General features: G+C 42.5%; 1 protein-coding gene across 7 annotated transcripts in view; it reads right to left on the bottom strand.

The window, feature by feature from the left end:
* Window positions 1-12,157, bottom strand: part of CUL2 (cullin 2) — a 50,781-nt gene that overhangs the window by 15,806 nt on the left and 22,818 nt on the right. For 5 of the 7 annotated variants that reach the window (XM_079946720.1, XM_079946719.1, XM_079946718.1 and 2 more), the window contains 8 exons: window positions 10,995-11,091; window positions 10,790-10,900; window positions 9,438-9,615; window positions 5,081-5,205; window positions 4,178-4,285; window positions 2,202-2,261; window positions 971-1,099; window positions 779-865 (listed from right to left, as the gene is read on the bottom strand). In XM_079946720.1, coding sequence (XP_079802846.1) covers window positions 779-865; window positions 971-1,099; window positions 2,202-2,261; window positions 4,178-4,285; window positions 5,081-5,205; window positions 9,438-9,615; window positions 10,790-10,900; window positions 10,995-11,091 — 895 coding nt within the window. The remainder of the gene's footprint in view (window positions 1-778; window positions 866-970; window positions 1,100-2,201; window positions 2,262-4,177; window positions 4,286-5,080; window positions 5,206-9,437; window positions 9,616-10,789; window positions 10,901-10,994; window positions 11,092-12,157) is intronic. The other 2 variants (XM_079946721.1, XM_079946723.1) reach the window with 1 other exon arrangement.

Here is a 12,157-nt window from a genome sequence, read left to right as displayed (position 1 = left end):
CAGCACTTGGAGGTTGGAGGTGTGGGGACACTAGGGTTGCAATTGTATTTCTCTTTTAAAAGCTACTTGTTAATAGCGGATATGCTCACACCATCGACTGTAATCTAGGAAACCACCTAAAAGGGCTTTAGGCATGAGAGCAAGGAGGTGCTCAATCTAAGTGGTGCCATGTGGCTCACAAACAGAACCAACAGCCATATACACACTGATTGCAGCAGTACCAGGACTAGTTTTGGCTGTTCTCAAGATATCGGCTGATGAGCTCTGCAGAACCAGACTGTGATAGCAGACAAAATTAAGATGCGTATTTCAGGCAGCAAAAGCTCTAAAACGGGTGGGGAAGCTGTGACCACATGTTGTTGTACTACAACAACTCTCATAGCCATTGGCCAGGCAGGCTGGGGTTGGCAGGAGTTGAGGATCCAATAACATCTGGACATCTCAGCTGTACTGAGAATGGCAAGGAATGCAATTTGTCAGCTTGCAGCTTTTGGGCACCATCTGCTGGTTGGTTTTTAAAATGACAAGCATCGGCTAGCTAATTCTCAGATAAAACGTACAGACTGGACAATCCCACCAGAATCTTTTTGGGGGGTGGGGGTGGGTTTGCAATCATATGATTTTATAAACACAATTAAAAGCAGGTTCCTAAAATTAGGTCAGATTCTAAGCATGTTTAGGGACATTTCCTCAGAATCAGCTTAGTAGCAGCTTAAAAGTGTCAAGAACGGCTATTACTGTACTGTTGATTTTACTGTTCTAGTAAGCTGGAAATTACCTTCAATTTGTTAATCATAGCTTCTTCAGAGTCCATGGACATAGACAAACCATGTATAAGTCGTTTTGCCAACATTCTGGCATAGAACTGTATAGAAGAAGAGCAAGAGTTCAGATTTCGTTGCATTTCAAGACACGCTCCGAGAGAGGAAAAACTAGAATATAAATAATTTTAAAAATAGCGATTACTTACTTTTTGGAAAACATCTTTGTCGTCAATGTATTTGAAAACAGTAATGAAGCTAGTAAGTTTGTCTTCTACTTCATTTTCTGTCATGCCTTTTGCAGATTTTTTTAGCAAGTTGTCACAATACTTGGCCAGCTCAAGTGTAAAGAAAGAAGAAAAGGACATTCGTCAAGCAGAATAGTATTAAGGTGGGTCTAACAATGTAGTTTGGGACGCAGGTGGCGCTGTGGGTTAAAGCCTCAGCGCCTAGGACTTGCCGATCGAAAGGTCGGCGGTTCGAATCCCTGCGGCGGGGTGCGCTCCCGCTGCTCGGTCCCAGCGCCTGCCAACCTAGCAGTTCGAAAGCACCTCCGGGTGCAAGTAGATAAATAGGGACCGCTTACCAGCGGGAAGGTAAACGGCGTTTCCGTGTGCGGCTCTGGCTTGCCAGAGCAGCGATGTCACGTTGGCCACGTGACCCGGAAGTGTCTCCGGACAGCGCTGGCCCCTGGCCTCTTGAGTGAGATGGGCGCACAACCCCAGAGTCTGTCAAGACTGGCCCGTACGGGCAGGGGTACCTTTACCTTTTTAACAATGTAGTTAAGGCAGCATAGTTGTGTCTTCTTTTGGAAAAGGTACGTGCCACTGCGAGTATTTTTAAGAATGCACAGATCAAGTGTCCAAAGAGCTTCACATAAACTTTCAGTTATTGTTAAAAACAGGCTTGTAAATTAAGGATGGGCAACCTGCAGTCTTCTAGATGATACTGGTTTACCACCAGCCATGCTGGCTAGGGCTGATGGGAGCTGGCATCCTGGAGGGCACACAGGTGTCCCACCATGGTTGTACGTTAAGACCAGGGGTCAGCAACCTTTTCCAGCCGTGGGCCGGTCCACCGTCCCTCAGACCATGTGGTGGGCCGGACTATATTTTGAAAAAAATATATGAACAGATTCCTATGCCCCACAAATAACCCAGAGATGCATTTTAAATAAAAGCACACATTCTACTCATGTAAAAACACACTGTTTTCCGGACTGTCCCAGGCCAGATTCAGAAGGCGACTGGGCCGCATTTGGCCCACGGGCCTTAGGTTGCCTACCCCTGGTTAAGACAAAGCAAGGACCATTTTGCCTCAACAGGGCATCTCAGTGCTTAGATGAACTGGTCTGGAAAAGCCTTTGAAAAACCACAGGATGTTACCTGAATAAAGTTAATGCTTACATCTAAACACTTTAAACAAGTATCTGGTACTTACCAGCTCAGGAGCTTTGCAGATAGACTTTGGTTCCCTATAGTTCACTACGGATGTCAAGGCCTATTTAGGAATACAAGAAATATATCAGCCCCACACACATGGTCATACATAATCTCAGAGCCAATTCCAAGTGGGTCCCCAACTAATGCATATAGGCTCTATCATGCTTCTTCAACAAGATCCTGGCAAAATCAAGCTCTTCACAACTGTTTTCAATTACTAAACATTTATTGGGTGCTAGCAGTGTGCTGTAAGGTACAAAAGTGTCTATCAGGTATACACACAAAAACAACAAACACAAAAAAACCCCTGCTCTGGCCACTGGGTAAACCTAGTGTAAAACGTAAGGGTGAAAAGTCAAGCCCTTCCCACTAACTCAAGACTGAAACATTCAAGTAACTGCTTTTAAGTCTCAGGACAATATTGGGGAATAGGGTACCTGCTAGATGCAAAGCATGCTGGGAGACATGAATATGGGTGTCTGTTATTAAGGACTGCATTCAATGTCTGCAAAGGATATGTGTTTTAGGAACACCAAAAACTAGATTTCCAAGATTTTAGAAATTGTGGGTTATATTCAGTGCTAGACAGGTTCAGAAGAGACCCAATGAAGTAAATGAAACTAAGCCATGCCCACTAACTTCAACAGGTCTACTCTGAGTAGGACTAGTACTGGATACAAACCTAATACAAGTAGGTTAGAAAGGAGTTAGTCTCCTTCCAATGTGCAATGAACTTACAGGTATTTTGTGATAATACGCAGGATTTTTAAAAAATGTGACGCCATCATATGATAATTAAGTGTAACTGCAAGCGAGGAATGAAAGTATTTAAAACACTGTATTACCAAAAGGGAGGGACGCGGGTGGCGCTGTGGGTAAAACCTCAGCGCCTAGGACTCGCCGATCGTCAGGTCGGCGGTTCAAATCCCCGCGGCGGGGTGCACTCCCGTTGCTCGGTCCCAGCGCCTGCCAACCTAGCAGTTCGAAAGCACCCCCAGGTGCAAGTAGATAAATAGGAACCGCTTACTAGTGGGAAGGTAAATGGCGTTTCCGTGTGCTGCGCTGGCTTGCCAGATGCAGCTTGTCACGCTGGCCACGTGACCCGGAAGTGTCTTCGGACAGCGCTGGCCCCCGGCCTCTTAAGCGAGATGGGCGCGCAACCCCAGAGTCGGACACGACTGGCCCGTACGGGCATGGGTACCTTTACCTTTACCTATTACCAAAAGGAGTATACTTCTCATAACTGAATGACTAAAAAAACCACAATGGTACTGTATAGGCCATTAACCTATGCCTCCAATTCCAAACTTGTGCACATTTTCTATAACTGCTCATTTATTGGGATAGAAACTTATGCACAGACCACTCTAGATGACTATGAAAAGCCAATGAGCACGTGTAATTCAGGACCATGGATTATGCTTGTGAGTTTCCCAGTAAACACAATCCATGAATGGTTTGTTGACATTAGATCCTGTAGCACATGTCAATGGTTACCTCTTTTATCCATCTAACACAGTGTGGGAGATTAGTTTAGCACAGGTGTGGGAAACCTATGGCCCTTCTGATCTTACTGAACTACAACTGCCATCAGCCCTAGTAATGGTCAGTGGGCAGAGGTGATGGGACCTGTAGTCCAACAACAGAGTTGATGGGACTTGTAGTCCAACAACATCTGGAGGACCAAAGGTTTCCACTACCTGGTTTTATACATCCATGTACCAAAACCTTATATGTTTAAAGAAACCTGTGCTTATTTATTTGATTTTGCTTCCAAATTGTCTTGAAAACATTAGATCACCATCCTGTTCCAATTACTTTATGCCAGGTGAAATCATTCCCACCAATTTATGATACATCAAGCCATATTCACGACTGATATTCAATCTCACTATTCAATGCAACAGGTAGGATTCCTCATCAATTATGTTCCTTACAATTATTTGGTAGACGAAGCCTTTTCACTAGGCTTACCTTGTCAAGGGCACTCATAAATCGCTGGTCACCGTTCAAAACGCTGCTGATGAGCTGAACAAATTTACTGTGTACTTCCAACACTGACTCCACAAACTGAGTGGGCATCTGAGGATAGAATCACAGGTATTTTTTCCAAATGCAACAGAGTAATATTACAAACAGGCACTTTGCTTGGCCAAAAGGTGTTGGGAATTATGCCAGAGAGAAAATGTAAAGTGCAGCACAGGCCTTATAATGTCTACTCAGAAGTAAGTCCTACTGGATTTGATGTGGCTTATTCCCAGCTACTAAGGTGTGAAAATATAACAGAATAATACAACCTCCAGGGAATATTTGCTGTACTCAATTTACACAACTGTGCATCACAGAATTCACACATTGCATTGGTTTATGCTAGCAATAAGTACAGTTACATGTCTCATACAGAAATGTAGTGATTGCAGCTCTCTTCTTGAAAGATTGGCAGCAAACTGCAGCTATAAATGCATTTACTTTAAGCTAGTCCCATCCTATTGGTTCCCTGGGTGTGTGAATACTAAAGGACACATGAGCATATTAAGAAATGTCAGATTTCACGCTGTGTTAGAAAAAATAGTGAGGAGCACTACTACCATGTAATCATTTTTGGCAGGGTCAGAAACACAGTAGACTTTCTTACACTGATTACATGTGCAGCAATAAAGGAATGCCATGGCTATAATAATAGTTTCTATTCCACTGTATGCTAAACCACTAGCTCTTGTGAAAAAACAAAAATGGCAGAAAAGAAAGCACACAGATTTAGTATAGACTAAATGGCGACAACCTTATAGAAGCACCCCCCCCCCAACTTCCCAACATCATCTTTATGCTTAGATTGATCAGAAATTCCACACTATTCCCATTGAAGACAAAACTTACGTTTTCCTGAGAGAGATTGCTGGTTGCTCTAAGGCCCTCATCATGGATATGATTTTGTAGTTCCTGAATCATATGAGGTAATCCACTTGGCACAGCATGAAGCAACGTGTACATATTTGCCATGTCTGCAAAAAAAGGAAGGTCCAGGTTTTCAGATGTACAAAAAAAAAAATCACTATAACACCACCAATGTTTAAACAGCATAATGATACTAAAAAATGAAGGTACCACATACATGCAAATTTGGCAAAAGAGCAACAAAGGAGAGGCTGTGGTCAAGACTATGCTGTAATTCAGGGGTGTCCCTGGTTGATCCCGTTATCCTAATAGATTCCCCTGCTGTAATTAATATGATGCCTGCTGTAATTAATATGAAAATTAACTGAAATTAAAGCAGAAAGGCTCTCAGAGCAGTTTACAAAAATTAGGAACACCCCCCCCCATTATCATTACATATCCTAGACCACCACCACCTGAACAAGCACTGGTTAAGCTATCGTAAGTCATTCAAAACAGCACCAGTGAAGAACCTGTGGTCCTCCGGACATCGTTGGACTCCAACTCCCATCAGGCCCAGCCTGCATGGCCAATGCTCAGAGATGATGGAATTGTAGTCTAACAACATCAAGAGAGTCACAGGCTCACCACCTCTGCTTCCTAACATGGGCAATCACAGCACAACATTCTTCTAGCTTCAAGGTGTATTTCTAAACCTTTGATGTAGTCAGAAATTGTATTCTGTATGGATGTTATGTATCAGAAAGAGCACTTGCTTACAGAATTGCTTTAAAGTAATGTGTAAATATATTGTTACCAATGTTCCTGCTAGAAAATACTATGAAACCTTGTTACGGTGTGTGAGATGATGCTATAGACAAAATGTCAGAATTGCCCTGGAACAGATTGCTGAGTTGTGATACTGAATCATCAAGTATATGTGGATTCCTTCCAGTGCTAGTCATACTCACAGTAGACCTCGGTAGGTTACAACCCTGTGTTATTGAGTTTACTTGCGATAAGGAAGCTTATTGTGAGGACACTATCCCTTTAAGTGGGTTGTGCTTAAGCAAGTCAGGTGAGACTGGAAGGGGCCTCTGGATAGAATGATGCAGCAATAGAGAAGCTATAGCTTCCCTTAACAGAGACTCCTCATTTTGTAAGTAGTTAATAAAGTTTATATTATGTTTATGGACATCCTGGATTCTGAAAGTTATTAATCAAAGAATAACACATGGCACCAGAAATGGTTGGGCGCAGGCCGGACTGACTGCACAGAGTAACAAAGAAGGTGGAAAAGATACAAAAGACCAGGGAGAGAGGGAGATTTTTTTAATTAAGCAAAAAAGATGGAGCATCTAGTAACTCCAGAACCTCTTGCTTGCTCCAGGAATTCAGCAGACTGCTGGAAAAGATTCAGGCAAGATTTTGACCTCTTTATGAAAGCAAGTGGAGCTACAGAGAAAGACAGAGAGCAGAAGGCATTGATAGGTGAGAGGTATTAGCTTTATTCACTCAATTTGCAACTGAGTGAAGAACTAGCTAATTATGAGACCATATTGCAGACAAATGAAAACTTCGAGAGATACCAGTTTCATAGGAGAGTACAAAAGGATGGGGAAACATTTGAATTCCTCATTACACATCTTAGATTGTAAAGCAAGAAATGTAATTTTGAAGGGGTATATGGGGTGTTGGGGGAGGGGGAGTACATCTGCTGGGAGACCCGTCGTGCTGTTTCTGGGGTAGTTTGTCCACCTTTGGTCCCCACCCTGGACTCAGCTCTCACCTGTGGTTCCTAGAAGTGTTTGCATGCAACTGTATCCACACCCCAGGAATGGCTACGACTGGCCAGCTAAACCAGGGGAGGGTAGCCAATGGGTCTTAAACCCTTGGTAAATTAGGGACTTGTCCAGTCAATCTGCCACACAGAATAGACAAGACCAAGGTCAAGAATCTGGTTTCTGCAAGTGCTGTAGAGGGAAGTGAGGGACAGATGGGGCTCATCAACCTGGAAAGGTAGCCCATCTAGGAGAAAGAAAACTCTAATCTTAAACCTTGGCTGCCTTGTGGCTATACTCAATCATGAGAAAGGCTTCGGGAGTAAATCCTGAGGAATAATCCGCATCCCACTGCCTTGTGGGACATCATCAGGAGAGGAAAAGGCCAAGGAGTAAACCCAACACAAACCCAGAGTGGTCCCTAAGGTTGTTGGATGGCGCCTCTTTCTGGCAATTCCTGCATAACTGAGTGTTCACACTATAGGAGCAGACATAGACCCAGCCAATGTCCTGGATTTGGAAAGACCTGCAACTTTTGCAAAGAACAACTTCACTTTGCAAAGGTTTGAAAGCAAGCACAGACTGGGCTCAGATTACAGCACCAGCACAGGAGAAAACTTTTATTTGGGAAGTCTTCCAGAGGCATCAGGATTCAGTTACTGGACTGGACTCTGAATACAAATGGGACTTTTGTTACTTACAAATTGGATACTGGAGCTCAAGTAAATGTATCTGTATCTGAGGCTACTGTGAAAGACTTGGGAGAGAAAGCCAAGCCATAGAGCATGCAAACAGCTCCAACTTAAAAGTGGAAAGCTTATTTGAACTAGGGGAGTTTGGAAAATGAATGTTCAAGTAAGCAACAAAATGGTAAAGTTATAATCTGGAGTTGTTGCTGCTGGAAATGGGATGCCTATATGGGGACTGAAAAACATGTCAGATTATAGATTTTATTAGGAAGTTGTACAGTGCAGAAGGACAGGGTCACATGAACACCGAAGATCATGTGTCTTTATTGGCATTGGTAAGCTCTCAGCAGATTATAAAATAAACTGTTTGAACCCTATTTTCAAGTTATACATGCACCCAGGAATGTCCGGCTGGCTCTTAGAGATAAAAGAGAAACTAGATAGACTCATTAAACTTTACATTATAGAGGAAGTTGAAGAACCCAAAGAAGGGGTTCATTCTCTAGTCATAGTTACAAAAAAAGATGGATCCCTACGGCTGTGTCTGGATCTTAAAGAACTGAACAAATAAGTTGCGAGAACATTTTCCAATTACTACTAGAGAGGAAATATTTGGTTAAATGGCAAATGCAACATTTATTTCATATTTGAATGAATCTTCTGGATTCTGGAAAGTGACCCTAGAACAAAATAGTAAATGACTGTATGTTTTCAATACTCCTTTTTGTAGGTATTGCTTTACTAGATTGCCTTTTGGAATTTGTTCCACCTCTGAACTCTTTCATAGAAAGATACAACAAATCTTTGAAGGGCCTGAAGGTACTAAAGTTTATATCAATGCTGTTCTGATATGGAGGAGAACATTAGATGAACATAACCAGAGACTACAGAAGGCTCTGGAAAGAGCTTGTAAAGCTGGCTTGAAATAGACAAAAATGAAGATCTTTAGAGTTAAGGAAATAACCCACCTAGGGGAAAAGTAACACTGAGTTTAGCAGATACATCTTCCAGGTTGGACAGACTGTTTTCTGAAGTACAATCAGATGATTTGCAACCGGAATATAGCTCTGGTAAATGCTTAGTAACTGAAGACACTTTGCCCAGAGCTTATGATGGGACTAAGACTGAGGCAAATTCAGATTCTGGAGTAGTACAAGAAAATCTGGTCTCTAACCAGTTGTGGTCCATAACTACAAGGGCCACAAGCTCAGGATATTATTTTGAAACAAATAATACAAGTAATCAATTCCGATGGATGTGGAAAACACATGAAGTCCTGAGAACTGTTTTGCAGGGGACTTGTATGTGCTGGATGGAGTTTTGTTCAAAGGCACTATACTGGTGGTTCCTAGCTGTAAAGGAAGAGATGCTGCAATGGGTGCATGAAGGACCTATAGGCATGGACAAATGCAGGTTTGCTCCCCAGACAGATGTTGACTGAGCAGCACTGAGGAGATGCTTCCTTCACAACACCACCATAGCCCTTGAACGAAGTGTAGGTCCATAGTTTCCCCTTCTCTCAGAAGTGGGAAACACTGATAGCATTGCAGCCTTCTTTGTCAGGTTTCCCTCAGCGGCAATGGGTGCTTGGAAGCCCCGCAAGAGATTCTGGTGGGCAGGAAAACCTTCTTGTTAATCATGTCACATCATAATGACATCATGTGATAAGAAGGTAGGTAGGCTGCCCACTTGTCAATTCTGATCCATGAGGCTGATGCTGACAAGGATCTACTCTGTGGAGCCAAAAGGGTTCCCCCCCTATCGAGACACTCGAGAGTGTCCCTTCCTGGATCACTATGCTTATTTATACTAGAAAACAACATAGGTGACTATAAATTCAATTAAAAATATTTAGAAGGTATATTATATTTTGAATTCAAACTTAATCACCCTGTATGTCTTTACCGTTTCTCTTCTCTTGTCGGATAATATTATGGCATTCTGCGTGAAGGAACTGTAAGTGATCTGCTACCATTCGCTGTTGGCATTCATTAATTACTTTGCCATAGGAACTGGGGTGTAAATATTTTCGACACCTCATTTCTTCATCTTTTAATCTACATAAAACCTAAAAGAATTTTTTGAGATGGGAGAACAAAATGAAGCACTGCATGGTTATTTAGGGACAGAACAAACATTCAAGTTTAAAGTAACAGAAACAAATTATGACCAAGGGAACTATTTAGGCAGAACAGATGCCCCAATACACTGCAAACTTCTGTCACAATTGCTCATATTCTTGAAACGGAAAGAACAGTGGACCTTATCCTGACTCTTTAGGATGCTAATCAAATTTATTGCAATCTTCTTAAGTTCTCTCAACTATCATCAGCTATGTATGATTGTCCATATGGATAGCATGAGATCTCTGAATGGAAATAGGCCTTCTGAATCTCTCTCTTATAAATCAGCATTAGAAGTCAGCTGCATTTGAAGAATGGAACCTACTTAGAAAAATAAAAAAGCAATCAGTTGCTAGATATCTCCATTGCAAATGGATATCCTCTTCACCCTACCAAACAACTTTTAGCACTCAGATCAGAAGCCCTATTTTGGGTTTCTCTGCTGCCTGGTGGCAGGTGGCTGGATATGAGGAGCATGTTAAGTACCTTAATAAATCGGGCCAAAGTCCACAACTCCAGAACCCAAGGGTAGCATTCCACCTTGCTAGGGGGCAAGAAAGCTGAGCCTCATCGCTGAAAATGGTCAAGTTCCACTGCCACACCAGTTGCTCACCCACATTTCTCATTTGCCATGGAAGCTGACAATCCAGGGGTCAAATGATCCCCATATGATAAAGTTTACAGAATGCAAAGTGCTTTCTTTCCATGATCCTATGAACATAACTTGCAGAGTATACTAGCCCCTCCCACTTGCCTTAATTTTATTTGTTTTGCTGCCTTTTAATGGTGGCAACCTCTACGGTGGCTTATATTTTTCCTTTTCCTGGCAGTGCCAGTATATCCAAGGGGGACCCACCTCCTCCCTGCCTGCCTTTTTCAAGGAAGGGAGATGGTACAAAGCCTCCCACAGGTGAGAAAGAGGCAAAAGCGCTGGCAGTGAACGATGGTCACTGGCACGAGGTGCAGAACCCCTAAAGTGCAGGGCCCAGGGCAGTCACCCCATACTCCCTGAGATGGCCCTGCCTTTGATGTACAGAAACCAATGAGCTGGTGTATATTTTCTCTTGAGGAACACTGAATAATTGGCATCTATGCTGCACATAAATATGAGTGTCTTACCTTTTCCATATACTGTGAGCAGTTTGACTCTTGCATTAAATTTGAAGCTTCTTGTTTATAATACTCCCCTGTTTCATTCAGAAAAGGACACTCAAAAATTTCCTGATAAAACTAAAACGAGAGAGGGTGATCAAGTACAAATAAGGCAAGAGATGGAACAATAAGCCAAGACAACGAAAGAAAAAAGAAAGAAAGGATCTTTTACCTTCAGAGGGAATTTCTTCTTATACTGTTCAACATGAACAAAGGAGTTAATAACCCCATGGATTACTTTTTGATTTGGATCTTCTCCACAGCGATCACTGAAAGGTGGAAAAACGAAGCTCTCATAATGCATGCAATTTTACACATGGACCAGACTTCAAAACCAGAAAGACAAATAGGCCTGGCTGTTGGTAGCCTTTTCAAGGACCAAGCAGTCTGCTGTCTGTGCTGTTCAATTCACAAACCCTTTGGGGAGTGCATATGTAATGCAGGGGTAGCCAGTGTGGGGCTCTGCACATGTTATGGGGCTACAACCTCAAAGCTCCCTGGCTGGGGCTGATGGGAGTGGCTGGACTGCAGCATCTGGAGGGAACCACATTGACTGCATTTCATTAGTGGAAAAAGCGAAATGCAAACCGACACCTATTTTAAAGTGCAGGCTTGTACTCTCCCAGTCCTCAGGCAAAGTCTTTGGATCTCGTTCCCCATTCCCACCCCTTCTGCAGCACTAAAACCTCTCAACACAAACAGCCGAAACCAAAAACAGGTAATCTTTGTTAGCGCGTTTACCTTAAAATTATTTAACAACTGTATGCTTGTTTAATACCACCACACAAAAAATGTAGTACTATCTTAGAATACTATTTCTGTAATACTACCCAAGCATATTTCATTTGAAATGGAACTTGGCACCTAATTTTAATTTTTAAAATTTATAAAGTGCTCCTTGATCACCTTTGGATTTCTTGGCCAGAGCTCAGGGAGGCAGAAGCTGGGCTATTTCTTACTGAGAACAGAAGGGAAGCCTCAATTTCTCCTTACTATCATTATTCAAGATTTCCAGAAAGCATGGCTTTCTTGCTAGCAGTAGCAGGCAGAGTCTTGCCTCACTTGTACACAAGATTTGGATAAGGGGGGGGGGACATTAGGAGAAATGTTTCTTTTATTATGCAAACTACAATGCAATTGAGGCTTCTGAGAGTCCTTCTCACCAGAGGGCAATGAGCATTCAGACCTGGTAAACAGGTGAGGGTGACCTGCACCTGGGTTGGCTTGCTCATCTATGGTGGGTTGAACAAGCAGCAGTCCACTTTTTCCTTTTAAAATGTTTTCAAGGTGAGGCAAAAGCATGAGAGAGAGAAGAGTGGAGGAGAGCAAGGTAGA

The sequence above is a fragment of the Podarcis cretensis genome, assembly GCF_951804945.1.
Source record: "Podarcis cretensis genome assembly, chromosome: 12".
NCBI classification, from domain to species: domain Eukaryota; kingdom Metazoa; phylum Chordata; class Lepidosauria; order Squamata; family Lacertidae; genus Podarcis; species Podarcis cretensis.
This window is presented reverse-complemented; position numbering and strand designations above follow the sequence as displayed.